Below are 22504 nucleotides of genomic sequence, written 5' to 3'. Positions count from 1 at the left end.
TTTAAGATTACATCACAAGCAACTTCTGAAAAGGCACAGGCATGGCATTTAATGCAAATGAATGCTAATTCGCTACTTTCCCCCATGATTCCTTATAGAAGCACAGACTGATAAATTACAGTGGATGGGCTGTTTTATTGTTTGCCATTGTTTGCAGGTCCACGGCTCAGCTTCCAGCTCCTCAAAGTATAACTCATCAATATGCATGATAGAGAGTCTCTGGGAACATGAAGACGCCGAAAAGTCGACATTTGCCGACCAGAAAAATGTATATTTTGTAGACTTTTTTTTGCTCAAAAACGCATTCCACCAAACACTTCATTAAAAAAAAAAACTGACGTGATAAAAAACAAGTTTACGCAATTTTCAAAAATATTAAATTAAATGCCAGGTTGCAATGTTTTCCTTTCCCTGTGCCAATATTTTAATGGAGGCTACATACACTCCCCGTTACCTCAGATAGGACCCACCGTACATGTCTGTGAATGATGCTATGTGCAAAGTTAATAAAAGCCATATTTTTTTATTTTTTTTATTTAATATATATATTTTTTTGTTATTGGTTATTCCATATAAACAAAACACAATATACAATTGTTGCCTTACTTTGCATAAATGGTACATCATCAGGAAAAGCGTGTTAAAACATTTCACAAGAAAACAATCACAAAACTATTTTAAACCCCACGCTCCTGATCTGTATACGCCTTAGGCAACAATACGCAGTCAAAACTTACTAAAACATACCCAGACAAGACAAAAACAGCCAAAATGGCCAAAATTTTTTCCCGTATTTTCGTATTTTCCCGTATAAAAGCCATATTTTTATTTTCTCGAACGAAGAAACTTGTGTAACTAGCCTGCTGAGCCAGGATTAAAGAATATGCTAGGTTTCTAAATATAAATAAGTCAGAATATAGGTCAGAATATGTTTAGCTTCAGCATTAGAAAATAAAAGGTATCACCAGGATTGACTGGTTCCAGCCACTTCCTGGAAATCTCAAATGCAGAAAGTGACAAGTTTTTGTTGTGAAATAATTTATCTCTATTGTTGTTTTTTTTGTTTTTTGTTTTTTTTAGTGAATGCATTAAAAACTTTGCATCGATTACTCCTGGAGTATCCCTTTAAATGACCCTCCATCATTACTTATGTATTAACAGACCTCTGATTAACCCCTTAAGGACCAAACTTCTGGAATAAAAGGGAATCATGACATGCCACACATGTCATGTGTCCTTAAGGGGTTAAGCAGGAGTAAGACCTGCTAGACAGTTTGTAGAAAGAGATGTATAACAAACAGACATAAAATCCAATTTTACAGCCTTCCCATCTCTCCTGAAATACAAGACTGATTTACACTTTAGGTCAGTGGTAGTCAACCTTTTTCTACCTACCGCCCACTAATGCATCTTTTTGGTTGAAAAAATTTCCTTACCGCCCACCAGTTTTCGCGCAAATGCGGAATATTTTTAAGAAAGGGGGGTGTTTTTAAAAAAAATAAATGTACGTATTTATCTTTTTATTTCTACTTAATGCAGGTTTATAAGGATTTTAACTTTATAACGTTTAATGAGAAAACAATAAAGTAAATTGAAATTACCTTTACTAGTGATTAATGAGATCCTTGCGGTTGATGCTGCGAGACTAAATATTTGATATCTGGTTCGATTTTCGTAAGGAACAAACAAAGGTCTCTTTCAGTGATATTCAAACGACTTCTCTGTTTGCGCATAATATGATTTCTCATTTGTGCGTCAGCTCATCTCCTCTCCCTCCTCAATTCCCCTCCCCACCTTTTATTCCCCTTTTTTTCTATTTTTTAACCGTCCTTATAGCAATGCCCAGTAGGAAGGCTGAGCTAGGTAGCCCACTTACTATAGTCCACTATAACATACAGACACACACACACAGGACACACACACAAAGACACACAGGACACACACACAGACACAGACAGGCACACATACACACACACACGTATGTGTGCCTGTCTATGTCTTTGTATGTGTGTCCTGTGTGTGTGTGTGTGTGTGTGTGTCCTGTGTGTGTGTGTGTCCTGTGTGTGTGTGTGTGTGTGTCCTGTGTGTGTGTGTGTGTGTGTCCTGTGTGTGTGTCCTGTGTGTCCTGTGTGTGTGTGTGTCCTGTGTGTGTGTGTGTGTGTCCTGTGTGTGTGTGTGTGTCTTGAGTGTATGTTATAGTGGACTATAGTAAGTGGGCTACCTAGCTCAGCCTTCCTACTGGGCATTGCTATAAGGATGGTTAAAAAATAGAAAAAAGGGGAAAAAAAGGTGGGGAGGGGAATTGAGGAGGGAGAGGAGATGAGCTGACGCACAAATGAGAAATCATATTATGCGCAAACAGAGAAGTCGTCTGAATATCACTGAAAGAGACCTTCGTTTGTTCCTTACGAAAATCGAACCAGATATCAAATATTTAGTCTCGCAGCATATACATACAAACAGACAGGCACACATACAAACAGACATGCACACACACATAAGACATACATAGACACACACACATGCAGACACACAAACAATGACACATACATACAAAGACAAGACACACATACATACAGACAGACACATACGACACACAGACACATACGACACACACAAGACATACATACAGACACAGACAGGCACATATACAGACACACAAGACACACATACACACACACACACACACACAAAGACACAGACAGGCACACATACACACAAGACACATACATACAAACAGACACACAGACATGCACACACACATGCAGACACACAGACATGCACACACACATGCAGACATACATAGACACACACACATGCAGACACAAGACACACATACATACAAAGACAAGACACACACACACACACACACACACAAGACATACATACAAAGACACATACAGACACACACACACATATATACACAGACAGACACACACACATATACACAGACAGACACACACACACACAAGACATACATACAAAGACAAGACACACATACATACAGAGACACACACACACACATATATACACAGACAGACACATACACACACACAAGACATACATACAAAGACACATACAGACACACACACACACATATACACAGACAGACACATACACACACACAAGACATACCTACAAAGACACACACACACAAACAAACACACACACACACTTCATATTTAAGTCACCCTCCTGTTTCCTACCTTTAAGGTGCAGGAGGGTGACTTTCCCTGGGGTCCAGTGGTGGCTCAGGTGGATGGGAGTCAGAGTTCCCACTCTGACTCCCTGGTGTTTCCTCCCGCGCGGCTCTCAGTTTTAGCTGGGAGGAGTGACCGGGGAATCACTTCCTCCCAGCTCTGATGTCATCACAGGGGGCCCGGTCGCGCTGTTAAAGCGCCCAGCGCTGACCGGGCCCCCTTACAATCCGCATCCATCGGGTGGCCCTGACAGCATGGGCCACCCGATGGACACTTTGGAAGGCGGCCCCGGCGGTTTACCGGGCGGGCCGGAGCCGCAAATGGTCACGGCGGTACCCAGTCGCACGGGTACCGCCGGCTCGCACCGGCCCGATCAACCTGGAAATCCCTACCGCCCACCTGGAATCCTGAAACGCCCACTAGTGGGCGGTAGGGACCAGGTTGACGAACCATGCTTTAGGTGATTATCTGTGAGCAAGTCTTAAAAGGCTTGTAACAGTCTGTGAGCAGAGAGTGACACTGCCTGTGTATGGAGGATGGGATTTATAGCTGGGATAATTCTGGTACAATCTGCTGAATGGTGGGGTGCTGGAGGAGAAGGGGTTCGGTGAATAAATCCGCTCCCAATTAGAGGAATATGGTATATACCCCGTATTGAACATATTGAGAAAAAAATTTACAGCTTATTAACCCATTAGAATCAAGCACAGGTTTACCGTTTCGCACAAAGAAAAGAAACATCATGAGTCCAGAATGTGGGTGAAAACCCAAGCACTGGACGTGACACTAGTGACTGTTCCTGGAAACTCAGGACAGTTAGCAGGGTTTGGGTCAATGCATCTGCCATTTTTTTTTAGCAGATAATGAATTATAGGAAATTGATGGTTGTATTTCAGACCTCGCGGCAGTACTTCAAGGGACTCTTTATTCACCATAAGCACTACAACGTTTTGTATTATTACAGCTCATTGTATTATTACAGCTTATTGTATAATTACCAGTAGCTTTATCATCACAGCTTATTGTATCTGCACAGCACATTGTATTACTACAGCTTATTGTATCACACATCTTATTGTATCATTGCAGCTTTTTGTATCATTACAGCTCATTGTATTATTACAGCTTATTGTATAATTACCGGTAGCTATATTACCACAGCTTATTGTATCTTCACAGCACATTGTAAAACTACAGCTTATTGTATCTTCACAGCACATTGTATAAGTACAGCTTATTGTATTGTACATCTTATTGTATCATTACGGCTCATTGTATCATTACAGCTCATTGTATTATTACATCTTATTGTACCTTCATAGCACATTGAGTTACTACAGCTTATTATATCGCACATCTTATTGTATCATTACAGCTTCTTGTATCATTACGGCTCATTGTATCATTACAGCTCATTGTATTATTGCAGCTTATTTTATCTGTACAGCACATTGTATTAATACAGCTTATTATATCGCACATCTCATGGTATCATTACAGCTTCTTGTATTATTACAGCTTATCGTATCTTCACAGCATTTTGTATTGTTACAGCTTATTGTATCTTCACAGCATATTGTATTGCTGCAAATAATTGTTTTATTTCAGCTTATTGTATCATTACATTCCATTATATTGTTAAAGCTTATTGTATCATTAAAATTATAGGGCTGCCATCAGGAGTTACATCTGATACTGCTGTATGGAGCCCCGGTTGCCTGGGGGGTCTGGGCCCCATATTCCCTGCGTGACCATGTACTCCACCAAGTATCTATCACTCCACCCAGTATATTCAACATACTACACTATGTTGGTGGCGCTCTGTTCTTTTTACATACCTCTATAGCACCCTCCATTGGACCAAGTATATATCCACGGGCAGGGATTATACCACCTACCGCATCAAATTGGAGCTAATTATCAGCTCCATACACTGAAATTGCAATTCCTTTTGTTTGTTTTTTTAACACAGTATCAGCATACTACATACTACACTATATCCTGCACTTTGTCCTCTCTTCTCATTACATACTGACCTGCACTGACCTGGACCTGCTCCCCTCCTTCTATACATTAACTATTTACTACCAGTAAGAAGAGACTCTGTTTTGGGTTGTTCAAGCTGCCTACTCGACCATTTAACAAGTGCTAGAAACCTACCTCCTTGGAGTATTTTTGCACATATATAGCTATTATCATATCATATATTTGTACCCCTACAGGCCCTCAACTGTCTCTATAGTGAAGAGGGGGAACAGCAAATGCAATCTTCAGAGTTGGAGAGAGGAGCTGCCGGAAGCTGAAGATAGGGAGTGCTGGGCCCCCTCTTTACTATATAGGTGCCAGGCAGCCTGCACAATGTCACCGGACCACCATGGAGTGTAATGTCCCCCCTTTCTGACCACAGGTGAGAGCTGGGGGGAATAAAACTAACAAATGAATAATAAAGATTAAAAAAAAAAAATCCCACATCTTTTGCCCACCGAATGCAGCCCCTTTCCTACCCGACATATACCCACACTGCATCCACTACACAAACACACAGCATCCACTACACAAACACACTGCCCAATGTCTCCAAAGATTCCATTCAGAAGCTGAGTCAGGCCATTCATGCATTGGTTTCCTTCAAGAAGATGCACCGTACCCCCAATCATTTCACATAGCTACGACACAGACACTTTAATTACAGGGGTGTGACTGGAGGTATGGTTAGGGGATATCGACCCATTCCACCACGTTGTAAGAACTGAATATGTAACTTAGAACAAGAACAAAGTGTCTTATTTACTCAGACTGGTTAAACACATTTATTGTAGTTTAAAGGACAATTCTAAGAACCATAAACGCGATACACATCATGTCTATAGTTGGACAAAACTAACATTGTAAACTAGAATGGGAATCTCTGTATTAGTGATATCATAGTAGACAGTGAGAGCTGCAGGCTCCTGGAGAACCTAGGTTAGAGTCAGAATGACTCCTCATTATGGGATGTGATGGTGCTGGTAGACCGTTGGCACCATAAAGACTACAACACTTAATGTGCGTGCCCCTTTAAAAGCCCATGACTGCTGTCTAGATGACTGTACCACCCACCCGGTGCCCCCCTTTCCCAATGACACACAGAGACCGTATAAAGTTGGGTAAGGGCATCGGCCACAGCTTTATTTAATTTTTCCATGCCAGCAACATAAATACTGTCAGCTGTTGGGGTGATTGCCCAACAGACAGGTCTATCCCCACAAACCATGAGTCCATGAGCAGCCTGCCTCCGCCATCAGCTCCCAACAGGCTGCGACTCCCCAAGCCTCCTCGGCAACTCCATCACTTCTGCCTGCGCTGGCCAGGACTCCCGCATGCTGTGACAAAACAAGAAAAGACAACCAACAACAAGCACCAGAAACAAAACCCACATTCCTTCAATAACCAAATGTCCTAAGGGCGGGAGGGCGGGAAAGTCAGGATCCCTGCACTTCCAAGAGCTGACTGGTAAGTCCCCTCCCCTCACTGTCCTTATAACTGTCTTCCATCTTAGCAACTATGTATCCATATATCCCCCTCCCATCTGCTCTTCCTTTAAGACTCCTTATCCTAGCCGCAGTCATGTCCCCCCTTCCTTGTCAGTCCAGGGAGGTGTCTTGACTGCTGTCTAGATGACTGTACCACCCACCCGGTGCCCCCCTTTCCCAATGACACACAGAGACCGTATAAAGTTGGGTAAGGGCATCGGCCACAGCTTTATTTAATTTTTCCATGCCAGCAACATAAATACTGTCAGCTGTTGGGGTGATTGCCCAACAGACAGGTCTATCCCCACAAACCATGAGTCCATGAGCAGCCTGCCTCCGCCATCAGCTCCCAACAGGCTGCGACTCCCCAAGCCTCCTCGGCAACTCCATCACTTCTGCCTGCGCTGGCCAGGACTCCCGCCACCGCGATGACGACTTCCCCTCACGCCTCCTGCCGTCATCGCGCCCCCCGCCGACAGCGCAGCCTCAATCCCACTCTGCAAACCCGTGTTCAGGATGTCCAAACCTATCTCATTTAAGTGGACCCCATCCCTCCTCATTAAGTTCTGGTTCTCCCCTTCCAGCTCCACGTGTCGAACGACCACCCCACCTAGCCGCCGGACAAATTTCCCCACTGCAATGTTCAGCTTGCGCCGGCTCTTCTCCAAACCGCGCGAGTGCGGCAGCGCGCGCCAGCACGGCCTGGAAACCACCTCCGACCAAACCAAGGTCATGTCCGGAAACAGCGCCATGCACCTCGCCAAGTCGTGCCGAATCGGGTGGAGAAGGTCCACAATCCTGGATACCCCCAAGTCGTTCCCGTCCGCATGGACCACCACCACCACCGGCCCTGACACAAACTTACGGAGCTCCACGAACTCAGGATATACTTGCTGCCATCGGAGGCCCCTAATGCCCTTCCACCTGACTCGGGCCAAGTCCACTGAGAACCCCAAATTTCGTCCATAGGCCCGGTCTTCAGCTCGTCTAGCTGCCCAGTACACGTAGGAATGCCCTAGTATCCACACGTACCGGGGCCGCCCACCTACAACGAGAAGAGGGTTACAGCATATGAGGTCGGACATAAGACTTAAAACGCCCCGACTCCCATCTTCCAATGCGTTTAATGCCCGCAGCCGAGTAACCCAAAACACTTGCCTGGGTAGCCGCCCCAATCCGAAAGGAATGGGCCGAAAACCCTTGACTTTCCATACCACCCGCGGCCAATGCTCTCTTCAGCATTGCCGAGAACTGATAGCGTGTTAGGGGAGACCCATCCGCGTGAGCCAACAAAGGGCCTCCCCGCTCCGGGCGCACCTCCAGAAAATCGTGAAAAGCCCCGACAGGACAGACGACATCCCTCGTGGCCCCTAAACGAACCCAGGCACCCCGGGCCGCCTGGTCCGTCTTAGAGCGCCGCACAAAAATGTCAACGGAGGAAGTAGACCACCGCACATCCGACAATGCCAAAGGCGAGGCCTTCCCCTTGCTCGGGGCTACCAACTCGCCGATGCGAAAGGCTCCAAAAAAGCAGACCGAGAAGGCTACGCGAAACAACTTCGATACATAATCCGAGCCACAGACCCGCGGCAAGACTAAAAGAATCCGCCGCAACATTTCCACCGAAATCGGACGACGACGATCCGGGCGACGCCGCAGTCGCCACCCCTTCACCACCCTCTGGATCCCAAATTCCTTAGTAACATCCCGCCAGCCCATAAATCGAAACAAGAAAGACAGGGCAGCCAGCGCCTTCTCCGCTACTGCGCAAGACCTACCTCTCCTGACCAAGTCATCCAGCAACACAAGAGTCGCCTCCGTACGTCCCATTTCCGTGGATACATCCCCGTCCCGTGCTGCCGACAGCCACTGTTTCCACACTGCCCGGTATGCCTTCCAGGAAGCCTCCGCCAAGGAGTCCGATACCAAGCCCATCAGGCCTCGAAATCGAGCTTCCATAAGGAGTCCGGACACTGCAGACCGATCCGCCGCGCCTCCGGCGCTGCCTCGCGAAACCGTTCCCACTGCAAGCGAGACAATGCATCAGCCACCACATTTTGCACACCCGGGACATGTTGCGCCCGCACCCAAACATTAAACTGAAGACTAAGGAGCACGAGGTGACGGAGAAGAGCCAAAACTGGTGGGGACGAGGAGGACGATCGGGCAATCACATGGACCACACTCATGTTGTCCGTGTGAAAGACCACCGTGTGATTTCTCAGCTCCTCACCCCACAGTTCCAGTGCGACCACTATCGGAAACAGTTCCAAAAAGGTCAAATTCCTTCGAAATGGGGAAGACTGCCATTCCTCCGGCCACTCCCCCGCGCACCACTGACCCCGAAAATACGCTCCAAAACCAACGGACCCCGAGGCATCGGTAAACAGATCCAAGGCAGCATTGGTGGTGGCCTCCCTCAACCAGCAAGAGTGCCCGTTGTAACGTCTGAGGAAGGAGCTCCACACTGCCAGATCCGACCGAAGGCGCCTCGTGATCCGAATGTAATGGAAAGGTTCCTTCACCCCCACCGTGGACAAGGACAATCTACGACAAAATGCCCGACCCATCGGTAACACCCGACATGCAAAAACCAAGTGCCCCAACAGGCCCTGCATCTGACGCAACTGAACCTTCTTGGAACCTTTGACTAAGTCCACCAACCGCAGCAACCCCTCCAACTTCTCTTCCGGAAGCCGGAAAACCATGCTCTCGGTATCGATTTCGATACCCAAGAATGAAAGGACCAACACCGGGCCAACCGTTTTTTTGTTCGGACACAGGAACCCCGAACTCAGACGCCACCCGCCGGAATGCCTGAAGCAACGCTGTACAATCCTGGGAACCCGACGGACCAACAAACAAAAAATCATCCAGGTAATGTGTCAACGAACACAAACCCGCAACTCTGGACGTGACCCACTCCAAAAAAGAAGAAAACAGTTCGAAATGATAACAAGAGATAGCGCAGCCCATGGGCATACACATATCATAATAGAAGCAACCGTTAGCGAAACACCCCAACAAGTGAAAGCAATCTGGATGAACCGGCAACAAACGAAAGGCCGATTCAATGTCCGATTTTGCTAATAACGCCCCACGACCGGCCCGCCGCAGGAGGAGCAATGCCGAGTCGAAGGACGCATAACGTACCCTGCACGCATCCCTGTCAATGTCATCATTGACCGACGACCCCGAAGGGTACGAGAGATGGTGAATCAATCGAAAAACTCCCGGATCCTTTTTGGGTACCAGACCCAGCGGAGACACCCTCAGGTTGTGGAATGGGGGGGAATCAAAGGGGCCGGCCATACGGCCCCGTTGAATCTCCGCCTCCAACTTTTCCTGTAACAAAACCTCTTTTCCCCGCGTGGACCGAAGATTGTCCGCGAACTGGCCCTCGTCCGACAGCACAAAGGGAAACAGAAACCCGCACAAAGGGAAACAGAAACCCGTTGTGAAACCGTCGAACAAGAGGCTAGCAACGTCCCTCTTAGGATACTGGACGAGCCATGGACGCATCTTTTCCACGCTCACTGGAGTCCTCTCTGCGAGGAACGTCGTCCCTACCAGAGCCCTTGGAGGCAGATGGTCTGCCCTTCTTGAAACAACGGAGAGCCGGGTGGGCTCCCCCACAGTGGGCACACTCGTGCCGGAATCTGCAGGAGCTAAACCACTTACAGTGGCTCTCGTTGAAGAGCCAACAGACTCCCTTCCTCTGACCTGCCGACGTACCCGTGGGGACGCCGGCCGCCCCCGAAAAGGGAGAGGGTCTACACGGGGTCATAAGTAGCAGCCACAGGCTGCCGTCCTGCACCCCAAAACCCATACCCGGGCACGCCGCCATCTTCTGGCGGAATTGCTGGTCGTATTTGAACCAGCATTGCCCTCCATAAACCTTGTAGGCGCCCCAAATTAAGTCCAAATAACCAAATAAAGAGGGGGCCCTCTCAGGGAAACGGCGCACTAGTACGCTGGCAAAGATATTAAATCCTTGCAGCCAATTACCGAACGTACGCGGGATAGCCTTACCCTTTTCTCCCTCCAATTGTTCGCCACGTCGCGGTCTGTCCACGGACTCCTTGTCTGGCGGAACGAGAGAAAGGAGATCCACATACTCACCACGAATAATCTTCTCTTGCACCTCCGCTGGCACATGTAAACCTAGGGGAGCCAGTTCACACCCTGGGAGAAAGGAACCAACCCCAACCCCATGACCCCTCAAACTATCCGCACTACCGGGACCCTGAGCCCCTAGACCAGTACCCCTGGCTTGCCCCTCCACTAACATCCTCAGCAGGCGCAACACCTCGCTATCCTGACCTGAACCCCCTGCAGCACCCCAGGCGCCTGCGCATGCTGACTCACCAAATGAGGGGAGGCGCAGGGGCCGTCCTCCATCACCTTCTCGCTCCTCCTCAGACTCCTCCTCCTCACCGGACTCCCCCTGGAGCCTCCCAGCTCCCAGAGGGGCTGCAGCCGACACGGCCTCCCGACCGCCGGCATCCTGGCAGTACTGCAACCTTGGGGCTGCCGCCTGATCCGCGGCACCCCATGAACCGGCCGGTCCTGGGGACTCCCATCTCCTTGGGGCTGCTGTCCGGCTCACAGCACCCCTATTGCTGCCTTCTTCCGCCGGCGCTTGTGGTCTCCGGGCGCCCGGCGTTCTATTTCCGGCGCGGGCACCCACTTCCGGGTTTTGCCCGTCGCCGGCTGCTGTCGTCATATCCGGCGCGCCGGCCGTGCGCGACCGGCGTCGTGACGTCACTTCCGGCCGCGCCGGAAGAGAAGGTGGAGGGCTCCTGGATCTTCCCGCCGAATCGCCATCTTGGAAATGGCTGCCGGACGCAGCCGCAGCTCTCACCTGGGACCGGATCGCTCGGGGGGACGACACCAGGCTCGGCTCCACATTCCCAGCCACTCCAGCTCGCCGGCTTCTTCGGCCTTCACGACCTCCTCTCACCGGGCTGGGAGACAGTCGCGACGGCGGCCTTGAACGCCTGGCCCGCCGCCCACCTTCCACAGGTCGAGCCTCTTCACCGGGGACGCCATCCATGCCGGCCAACACCTCTGCTAACGAGCCTGCACCATGTGCAGCCCGGTAAGCCTGCAACAGGGCCACCAACGATTCCTGGGAAACGTCCATCACTCTCAAAATTCAGGAACAGGTAAGTATAAAACTTTTTAAGAATAATGTCTATAATATTTTTTTTTTTTTTTTTTTTTTAAAGGGGTCAGCAAAGAAAGACAGATGCAAATCTGAAAATCTGAAAGTCAGGATCCCTGCACTTCCAAGAGCTGACTGGTAAGTCCCCTCCCCTCACTGTCCTTATAACTGTCTTCCATCTTAGCAACTATGTATCCATATATCCCCCTCCCATCTGCTCTTCCTTTAAGACTCCTTATCCTAGCCGCAGTCATGTCCCCCCTTCCTTGTCAGTCCAGGGAGGTGTCTTTACTGTGAGTGTTATTGCTGCAAAATGATGTTATCTAATCAGACACACTTACAATACAGAACTCCTAGAGAACAGGGATTCGGACCACAAATAGGGACTTTCTATCCTAAACAGGGCCACTTGGCAGAGTTGGTGCACCATTGAGTATTATTGAACTGCTTAATGGATTATTGGATTTCTTTGCCGTTTCAATATTTACTTAAGATTTACAAACTACAAAGAAACTTGTTTAACTTTTTATAAAGTGAACTTTGAGTCACGCTCTAACTTAGCAAGAGTCGTATTATTCGATGCCATTACAATGTTGTAGTTTCCTCTGCTATCGAGTGCAGTGATGGTCAGGGGAATTAGAGGCCACTTTGCACAGCGCTGCCCCCTGGTGGGATAGGTATATAAGCCCTTAGGGTATGTAACACATTATATAGAATGATACCTTGCAGCAGTAGATACATGCTACAGACAGTAATTCACTGCTATTTCTCCCCCGCCTTACGGGTATATTAGAAAATCATTTATACTCTTCAAATTCTTAGCCTCATTTGTTAAATAGAAGAATTATTTGAAAAGTTCTCTTAGAATCATAGAAATATAAATTGCACACGTCACTTAATTAGATTCAGTTATAGCTAGCAGAAAAACCTTTTTGTGATTTAGAAAATATGTAGGAACTTGAAAAAAGGTCTACAGGGGTCTCTGTTTGCATTAATTAATTACTTTAAAAAACACACAAACAAACTAACAAATTAGAACATGGTACGAGTTAATATAAACAAGTTAATTTAAATAAGGTGTGCTTTTAATAGGTTTAGCTTCTAATTTGAAATTTACTCTTTCGAGTCTTTTGGCAAGAGAAGACTGGCAAGGGGGGAGGAGGGCAATTGGCCCCCAGAACACTAACACATATGGATTGTGGGCTGTAGCCTCAAAGCACCATTTATTGCTGATTAAAAACAGTGGGAGGTACATTGCCATGTCTATTTTTATTGAATAAGTGAGGAAGCAGGCACAAGCTCGACAAGGCCGTTGGGGTAGATATTAGTTGTGAACGTAGCTCAAGGCTCCTAATATGCTTTGCTGGCATGACCTCCCTACCTGCTCTGACTATATTAGAAGTTGCAGAATTTATCATGAGCAAGGGGGCCATGTCTTGGTGCGTTGAAGCTTTTATTCTGCAGGTTTTACGGGAGGCTTTTGGGGTCCAGCAGCTGCCGAGAGAGGGGTCAATTGCAGCTGAATTTCTTGGCTGTCTCCAAAAATACAAAAACTCAATAATAATATCTCTCTCTTTAACTGATTGGCTCTACACCTGTCAATACAAGATAGCCAGGAGATGGTTTGAGAATCTCATGACCTGGTTGTCATAGTGACTGGCAATTACACCACTCCAGGAGTATATTGCATGAATTATTAGAGGTTGGAATGAATCAGATTTTATGCTATCACTGTATTGTGAAAATGATATCTGATATTTTTACAATTAATATAATCAGGTTTATTGATGCTAAGTTATCCTACAGGGTGTTAAAGGTCCTTATAATTTTTGCATACTTCATTTCCCTCTGTGCAGATCTGCTTCATAGTTAAATCTAAGAACATGATTTCTGTGACTGTTGCCGGTGAGTTTGATCGAACAGTTTAGCTAATAAATGGAAGATGAATGCACATTTTCATCAGTACCCTCTACTTCATAGGAGCCACCGGTGGCCTTTGGTGCCAAGTTAAAGGGACACTGAAAGGGAAACTGTGATTTCCTAGAATTTTTCATCTTACGTTTACTTATCTCTATAATTAACAACAATATATTTGTAATATGTGAAAAATATACCGGTAATCAAATGTAGAAATTCACACCTCTTATCTCCTTGTCAATCATTGTTCTAAACTCTGCCCTTTGCACCTGGTAGTCAGCATAGAGACAGTCTATGCACCAAACTCAGCCGTATGTTTTCAACCAGTTATGGTACAACGAGGTTTCCTATCTAGACCCAGTGACTTGGAATTGCACCTTATACAATCACGCAGCTACAAGTCAAACTTTCTTTTATTGTTTCCTTTGGTTTTCTATGTGACAACCTGGTCAATGACCGCCGATATGCAAAGCAGCAACTAATTCTATCGATGAAAAACAATGCGGCTTCCATTATCTTGTTCAGTAGTTTCATTCATGTAATTTCATGAATGAATCTGATACTAAACTGCATATCCCATAAACACCTGCTCAGACATGCCCAGAGTTATTGTGTCTTACCCCTGTCCTTTCAACACTGATCGTGATAATTGTTTCTACTAATTCAGGTCCAGAGATAATTAAAGAACCAAGTGATACGTTTCAGATTAATTTAGTGTGATTCTGTGTTATATTTTATTGGTAATAAATACCCATCTCTATTTTGTTAGCAATGCAATGATCTGGAAATCGCAAAATGCACCAGGATTTATTTCCTTAAAACCACAAAGCAGAACAGGACTGGCCAGTTTCCCCTACAACGGGCCCCATTATGAGCGTTAGTTAAAAGGAGAAGGAGAACTGCATTGTGCATCTATTGTGTTATTTATTGCTCCAGTGATGAAGAGTCAGATTAATGATTGGCATTGCTTTATCCATCTGGCAGCCTTACTGTCCCTTTGTTCTATTATGTGCAATTCAAATTCTCCACCCTGGTTAGTAAATATCTAAGGGAACTGTATTATAATACACTGACGGACTGAGATACAGAGCCCAGACTGGCCAGAAAATTACACCGCATGCATTTAATTATAATAATATAATCTAAATAATATATATATATATATAGACAGAGACATTAAAGTTTTTCTGCCGTCAGGTATATCTACAAGTTTTTTTTAAAGAGCCCATACTTTTCTAATTAAAGGAACACTATATGGTCAGGAACACAAATGTATTCATGATCCTATAGTGTTAAAACCACAATCTGCCCCCACCACCTCCCCTCCCCCCTTCCCCTACCCTCTAAATATAGCAACATCTTACTTTTACTCCAGTCTGCTGGTGTGGCTCTGTCCCTGAGCTTTCTGCTTGGCTGACATCATCAGAAGTGGTGTACTGAGCCAACCACACTGTTTTCACATAGGAAAGTATTGGATTGGCTGAGACTGTCAAAATAATCAGGGGCAGGGGCAGAGCCAGCACAAGCCAAACACAGCCCTGGCCAATCAGCATCTCCTAATAGAGATGCATGTCTATGAGGAACATTCAGTGTCTCCATGCAGAGGGTGGAGACACTGAATGTCGATCACATTGTGCAGCACTGCCCCAGGAAGCTCCTCTACTAGCCATCCGAGGAGTGGCCAGAGAAGTTATCACTAGGCTGTAATGTAAACACTGCATTTTCTGTGAAAAGGCATTGTTTACAGCAAAAAGCCTGAAGGTAATGATTCTACTCACCAAAACAAATTCAATAAGCTGTAGTTGTTCTGGTGATTATAGGGTCCCTTTAAGACCACTGTTTTGGGGGCTCCCACAAAAAAGAGACTGGCCAAACGCCTTTTGGGAGACTACTTTGTATAGGACTTTGCACCAATTAAGTTTTTGTATTTTGTTGTTGGATTATTTTTAAATGTAATAAATAGTTTTCCATTATTATCCATGTGGAGTTCTTCATCAAGCTGAAACCATCCACCTTGTCCTATTTAAGGAATAAGAAGAGGACATTGGATCTCACCTAAGGCGTTAATCACCAGAGCAAAGTGTCTGTTGTGAGTGTGACAGATCATCTCTATTCTGATTTATATTGGCAACATTTATTTGCACTATTTTTGTTTCTCTGTTATATTTTATAGAATATCAAGATACGTATGTATTTTTTATACACTTGTATACATACAAGTTTACACTATACATGATTTTTTTTTTGCATTTCCTATGCTTCACCCCATTGTGTATTATTTTAGGAATTGTGCAGAGCCTGTGCTAGCCCAGTCCAGCTAGCCCAGTCCAGCGTGGGTTTGTGTTTTTACTGGTGGCTTGTGATTTTAATATTCCGCTGGCCCAATGGGATGTTTCCCGGGGTTTGGGATTTGCGAGTTTCAGGTATAAAGAAAGGCCATTCATTTATACTTGCCCCTAGGCTAGGAGTAACCAGCTCTTTGGTGTCAAAAGACAACAAATGATTGCTGGCAGGCTCTCAGTTGGCTGTGTCTGATGCTGGGATTCTGGCAATCACGCAGCTCAACGCTGATGCAATAAGCCGCACCCCCTGCGTCTCCGGGGTAAATAAGTACCCCATTCACTGCACTTTACTGAACATTGAACTCAGGAATGGGAGAGTTTAATTGCAGGTTTCAGATTGCAGCCATGACTACAAATGACTAACAGATCGTAATATATAAAAGAAGCCCTTACAATAGCGAATGTTGGACTGCAGCTCCCATGATGCTTTGCTGGTGGAAGGGTGGCTGTGCAATGCAGGAGTTGCAGTCTCCCGAGACGTGCGAAGCGGCGGCTGGCTCCAGCCGATACAGAATGTTTCATAAGATATTTAAAGATATTTAAAGGTCGTTAAACCCTTTCTGTTTACAGAGCGCTGTCTGTTTAAACACCTCCACTTCAGTCGCTGACGGTGGAGAAATAAGGAGTTTATAGTGCAGGAAAAATGGCTTGCCCTTACAGACATTCAGGGAGTGAAAGAGGCCGGGGAGAGTGGAAATGCAAAGCACAACGTGCGCCTTATTTACACAACTCATGTTTAGGTACATTGCTTTTTGTATAAACTGTTCCTGTTGTGAATTCCAAGCAGGTCTCTCGTCTTTCTCTGCACGGCGAGCTCAGAGACGGGAAATGTTTATTTTACAGTATAAATGCTTTCTACAGCATTCTCCAATGAGTCAGTGAACTGAATCAGTGCAGCCAGCGGACACACTTCTCATTACTGGGGAACAATACCGTAGCAAACTCGGACCACCGAGACAGGACACCCTTGAAAAATCCACTGGGTGCGGAATACTGGCAGGGAACTGCCTGGAATTCACAGGCTAAAATAGTCGATTTAGATAGATACTGCTTTCAGTTACGATAATTTGGCCTTACATTTGAAATTGACTCTAAATTCACATTGATTCACGGTAATTTTCTCTTTAGTAATAATGGGTGTATTTAAAGGGAATGTGCACTGGGTCGACACTCTGCCTCCTCCGACGTCATCCGACAGGGGGGACCTAATGTGCATGCGTGGCAAGTGCTGACTAGGTCTTCCTTATAGAAAAGCATTGAGGCAATGATTTCTTATGAGGATTTCACTGTCGCTGGATGTCCTCATGCAGACCATGAGGACGTCCAGCTTCATTTAACGAAGTCAAACTCTGTTAGAACCCACAAAGTACCTCTAGTGGCTGTCTGATAGATAGCTAGAGGCAGTCTTAGTCCTGCAATAGAAAACATTGCAGTTTCTCTAAAACTGCAATGATTTACATTGCAGAACTAAGGGGGGCAGGGGCACTGCACCCAGAATACTTCACTCAGATGAAGTGGTCTGGTTGCCTATGCTGTCCCTTAGACTTGCACAGATATTGACTCCATTCATTTTATACCTTTAGATTGTAAGCTCACGGGCCATCTAGCCAAGCACTTTGTATAAAAAAGCTCCAATGGCTAGATATCAGCTTATGGGCAGGGCTCTCTTATCTCTTGTATTTGTCTGTGTATATTGTACGTTTCTCCACTAATTGTACAGCGCTGCTGAATCTGTTGGCGCTTTATAAATAGCAATAATAAATAAATAAATAAATATAGTTAAACAGGACTCTAGGATTACAAGCAAGTGTGTGATGTAATGGCAGATTTAAATATTTTGAAATGCCCGACTTTACGCTTGTTGATGATATATTTTAATACGTGATAACAATGTAACACAATGGTAAGACTGTATCACTCATCCGCCACTCCCTCCATTCCATCCTCACGAGTCACACATGAACTGACAGAGATCCTTAGTACATTTTTAGAGACTCTCTCACTCACAGAACGTGTCAGCTTCAGGTAGACGTGCAATCCGTACTGCTAAATCATTGCCAAACGTGTAGGTTTAGATATATCTACCTAGGAATTGCTATTCGCTTGTGGTCACCTACCTGCCCTTTCACTTACAAGGAACGCATCTCACGATCCCTGTAAAATTCTAAAGCTGGAATTCGGTACTTTGGCAGGGGAAGAATTCTTCCATTGATTGAATGTATTTTCACGACATTTCCTTAAATCATTGTCAGAGTTCCGAGTTCATCAGGCAAATGCAAATTTCAGGTGAAATAGCTAAGCTGATGTCATAGGTGATTAAAAAACAAAATGTAGTATTTCCTGGTGAATTCTCCAAAACCTGGACTTGAATGACTTTCCCTGCTTGTGGTGTGTTTGTTTCATACAAGATGACTATTCTTAGACTGCTCTGGGTTCATTTTCCAGCCGTGATTCTCAATCAGTAATGTACTGATAGTTACTGTACGTCAGGGAATAAATCACCATATATGTTATAAGAAGTATGAGAGCTCCACTATATGGAGAAATGAAACTTCTCTCATCCTGTTTCCGTATCATAAAACTGGCTTTCCATTCTGTTGTGTGACGTTTATTGAGCGGATCAAATAGCAGTTGTCATAACGTTTACACCCAAATGGTTTGCCTGTGCCTCCTTCTAACACAGACAAAATGAAAGTGATGGGGTACGGGGTCTATCGCGAGTCAGAGAGCAGGGACCTCTTTTACGATGATGCCTTGTTATGTCGATAGAATGAAAGTTTTGGGGTACAGGGAATGGATCCAATGTCACGGAATAGAGATGCATTTTTCCATGATGCCTTGCTATTTATGTAAATTTAAGTTGATGATGTGGTACAGAGAGGAATCCAGTGATCAGGAATGTAGCAATAAATGTCCAATATTCTGCATTATCTCCTCCACGCATTCACTTTGCCTCATTCTGCATTTACTAACATCAATAAGGCACGCAGTGGGCACTCAACAGGCTAACAAACATTCTTCTAGCACTTGTATCCCCGAAAACAAACATTTTCTGTTTTGACTAGCAATCATGGGAGACAGCATGCTGCATGCATAATCGTGTGCAGCAACAACATGCAAAATCTACTGTAGTTGCAGGTCCAGTGCAGTTTGTTGGGGAAAATATTATGATTATATATATCTGATTTATATGTGCTTGATTAAGTCTGTGTGTATGGGAGATCAGGAATTATCTTCACAGGGAGTTTCTGTTTGGATAGTTGGAAAGATACAGCACCTGAAAGGCACCGCTACATCCTAGGGGGAAAGTAAATCACATTTACATAACAACTAGTCTTCAAAGGAGTCACTATCTAGGAAAACACACCTTAGGTTAGAGGCAAGGGAATGGCTGGGAGATTCACACGTAAATAAAATAACAGGATTGACAACGCTGTGGGCCTTGGGAAAGGAAATCACATTTACATATCAACTGAGCTGAGGCATTGGCTATTTACAACATGGGAACAAATTCCTTTAAAAATAGAAGATACTGTCATCACATTAGATTAGGTTGGTAAGACACACACGCTGCACATAACATCTCACAGCACATACACAATGTAGCCGATATTATTATACACAATGTAGCAGATATTATTATACACAATGTAGCCGATATTATTATACACAATGTAGCCTATATTATTATACACAATGTAGCAGATATTATTATACACATTGTAGCAGATATTATTATACACAATGTAGCAGATATTACTATACACATTGTAGCAGATATTATTATACACATTGTAGCAGATATTATTATACACAATGTAGCCTATATTATTATACACAATGTAGCCGATATTATTATACACAATGTAGCAGATATTATTATACACAATGTAGCCGATATTATTATACACAATGTAGCTGATATTATTATACCCAATGTAGCCGATATTATTATACACAATGTAGCCGATATTATTATACACAATGTAGCCGATATTATTATACACAATGTAGCCGATATTATTATACACAATGTAGCCGATATTATTAGATAGATGGAATGTGTGAGTGTTATGAATGTATTGGAACTCGGTAATACTATAACTCTGTAACATTCTTCTTCTGTAATATTTAACTGGGCAGATTCTAAGTAAAGATTTCTCTCTGGTAAGAACTATGGTGTTGGCTGTTTATTTGTAATATCGGGTAGAATACCTTAGTAGTGCTAGTCATATATTTATCTGGACGAGGGGATAAAGATATATGTTAGTTCTTGGAAGAGGTGACACGGGGATATTGCATTCACTATTAATACACAACGCAGAGTGGATTTCTCTCAAAAGGATACCAATCGGAAGTATTGATGGTGAGAGAAGGATTATACAACATAATTATATGGAGAATTCTGTGCACCTACATGCAGAATCACAGCAATGCACAGCTGGCCCCCCAAACTCTTCATGCAAAGTGATCTAAGTAAATCAGGCCCAGGGCTACTTGTTAATACCAATGATGGAAAGTTCACCTTAAAGGGAACCTCCGGGTACAATAACAACTTCATTCGAATGAAGTGGTTATGGTGTCAGGAGTGTTTCTTTAAGCGGAATAATATGTGTATATGCCGTAAAATTGCTAGCAAATGTATCAATTTAAAGATTCCTGTAGTTTGACATCTTGGCTGGTGCAGTGGAATGCCTACGTATCTGCATGCTCTCCCAAAATGCAGTTGTGCATGTTGCAGGTGATAATGCAAGCACCCCTTTATGCCCACATAGTTGGTATCATGTTGGCATTATTTAAGGGTAGAGCACAGAATAAAGCTTCAATAAAATAATCTGTCTGTCTATTGAATCATTATTTATAAGGTGCCAACTGTGTCTGACAAATTTGTTTAAAATGCCATAAAATACATTTCCGGCAGGCTTTAAAAAAAAAACTGCAAATGATATTTATTTAAAGGGACACTATAGTTATCCAGGGGACACTAAAGGGACACTATAGTTATTCAGCTCATTGAAGTGGTCTAGATGCAGTGTATCAGTACCCTTAACCCTGCAATTGTAAATATTGCAGTTATTGAGAAACTGCAATAACTAAACTGCAGGGCTAACCCCACCTCTACCAAACGGCCACTAGTGGCGCTTCCGGGCTGTTAGGCGACTTTTGGCTGCGCTGGACATCCTCTCACTCGGCATGAGGACATCCTGCATCACCCAAAACTTCATAGAAAAGCATTGAGTTAATGCTTTCCTCTGATGTTGTCCTAATGCGATCCCTGTGCTCGCCGCGGATGCACATTAGGTACGTAACGTCGGCCGACATCGGGGGAGGAGCGAAGGTGGAGCCTGACCCACTACAGAGGGACATCTGAGCTGGATTTAAGAAAATGAATAAAGTGTTTTTAACCCTTTCTGCGCTGCGAAGGGGGAGGGGGTGCATAAGCGAAGGGGGCACTAATTTTGTAATCCTTGCCTATAGTTTCCCTTTAAAAAAAAGTTCAGTTATCATTTAATATGCCATTCACAATGCATGGGTTCGAACATGCAAATAACATATCCTTTACATAATGCTTGACCCTACATGTAATATAATTATAAAGTATATATATTATACATTATTATTATTATTTTATTATTTATATAGCACCAGCAAGTTCTGTAGCGCTGTACAATGATATACATATATTCTATTCGCCAGGGCTACATTTTCACTTGCCAAAGGCTAGTGACAAGTGGCAGTTTTGAGCCTTGCTAGATTTTACACGTGACCTTACGTAAAAGATTTAATCCTATACAGAAAACATTGTCCTATCTGGAAGATATTCTGGGTCCTGTATGTATAGGCTGACATGTGTAGCATTCCCTGTGATTCAGGAGAGATTGGATCTGTTACTCACCAATTAGATGCCCCACGTAGGTGCTGAAGGGATCTTTGGAAGGTTTGGTGAAAGCCATGAATGTAATAAATTAGTTGTCTGTGTACACGCAGGGCTCAGCAGTTAATCTCCTGGGATTAGATCTCCCCCCAGATCCCAGCCCTGGCTCTCTCTGTAGTTTCCATGCAGTACAGTGAGTTGTGAGATTTACCTGCCTTGGCTGAGGGGGCGGGGAGAGATACATGGCTCTGCTCAGAGAGCAGGTACACAGGTACAGGTTGTGGACTCTGACTGTCACGTGAGTCTCATGCAATGCTTACAGTAACCCTGCAGGGAGGGAGGGTGTTTATGCAATCACCAACTGCAAGATGTTTAGAAATCAAGGCATGGCACAGGTGAAATGAAGTGACACCACGCAGAGCAATGACACCGGGCCCAAAAGGGTCGTTATGGCTTCATTTTAATAATTGAATTATTCTTTTACAGAGTCA

The 22504-nt window shown here is 44.6% G+C and overlaps 1 protein-coding gene across 1 annotated transcript in view; it reads right to left on the bottom strand.

The window, feature by feature from the left end:
* The window catches only part of TOM1L1 (target of myb1 like 1 membrane trafficking protein), a 64354-nt gene extending 42085 nt beyond the window's left edge, over positions 1–22269 (bottom strand). Inside the window, exon 1 of the mRNA XM_063453479.1 lies at positions 22035–22269. Within this exon, the coding sequence (XP_063309549.1) occupies positions 22035–22092 (58 nt within the window). The 5' untranslated portion in view covers positions 22093–22269. The remainder of the gene's footprint in view (positions 1–22034) is intronic.
* Between the last annotated feature and the right edge of the window lie 235 nt (positions 22270–22504).

The sequence above is a fragment of the Pelobates fuscus genome, chromosome 5, assembly GCF_036172605.1.
Source record: "Pelobates fuscus isolate aPelFus1 chromosome 5, aPelFus1.pri, whole genome shotgun sequence".
Lineage (NCBI taxonomy): Eukaryota > Metazoa > Chordata > Amphibia > Anura > Pelobatidae > Pelobates > Pelobates fuscus.
This window is presented reverse-complemented; position numbering and strand designations above follow the sequence as displayed.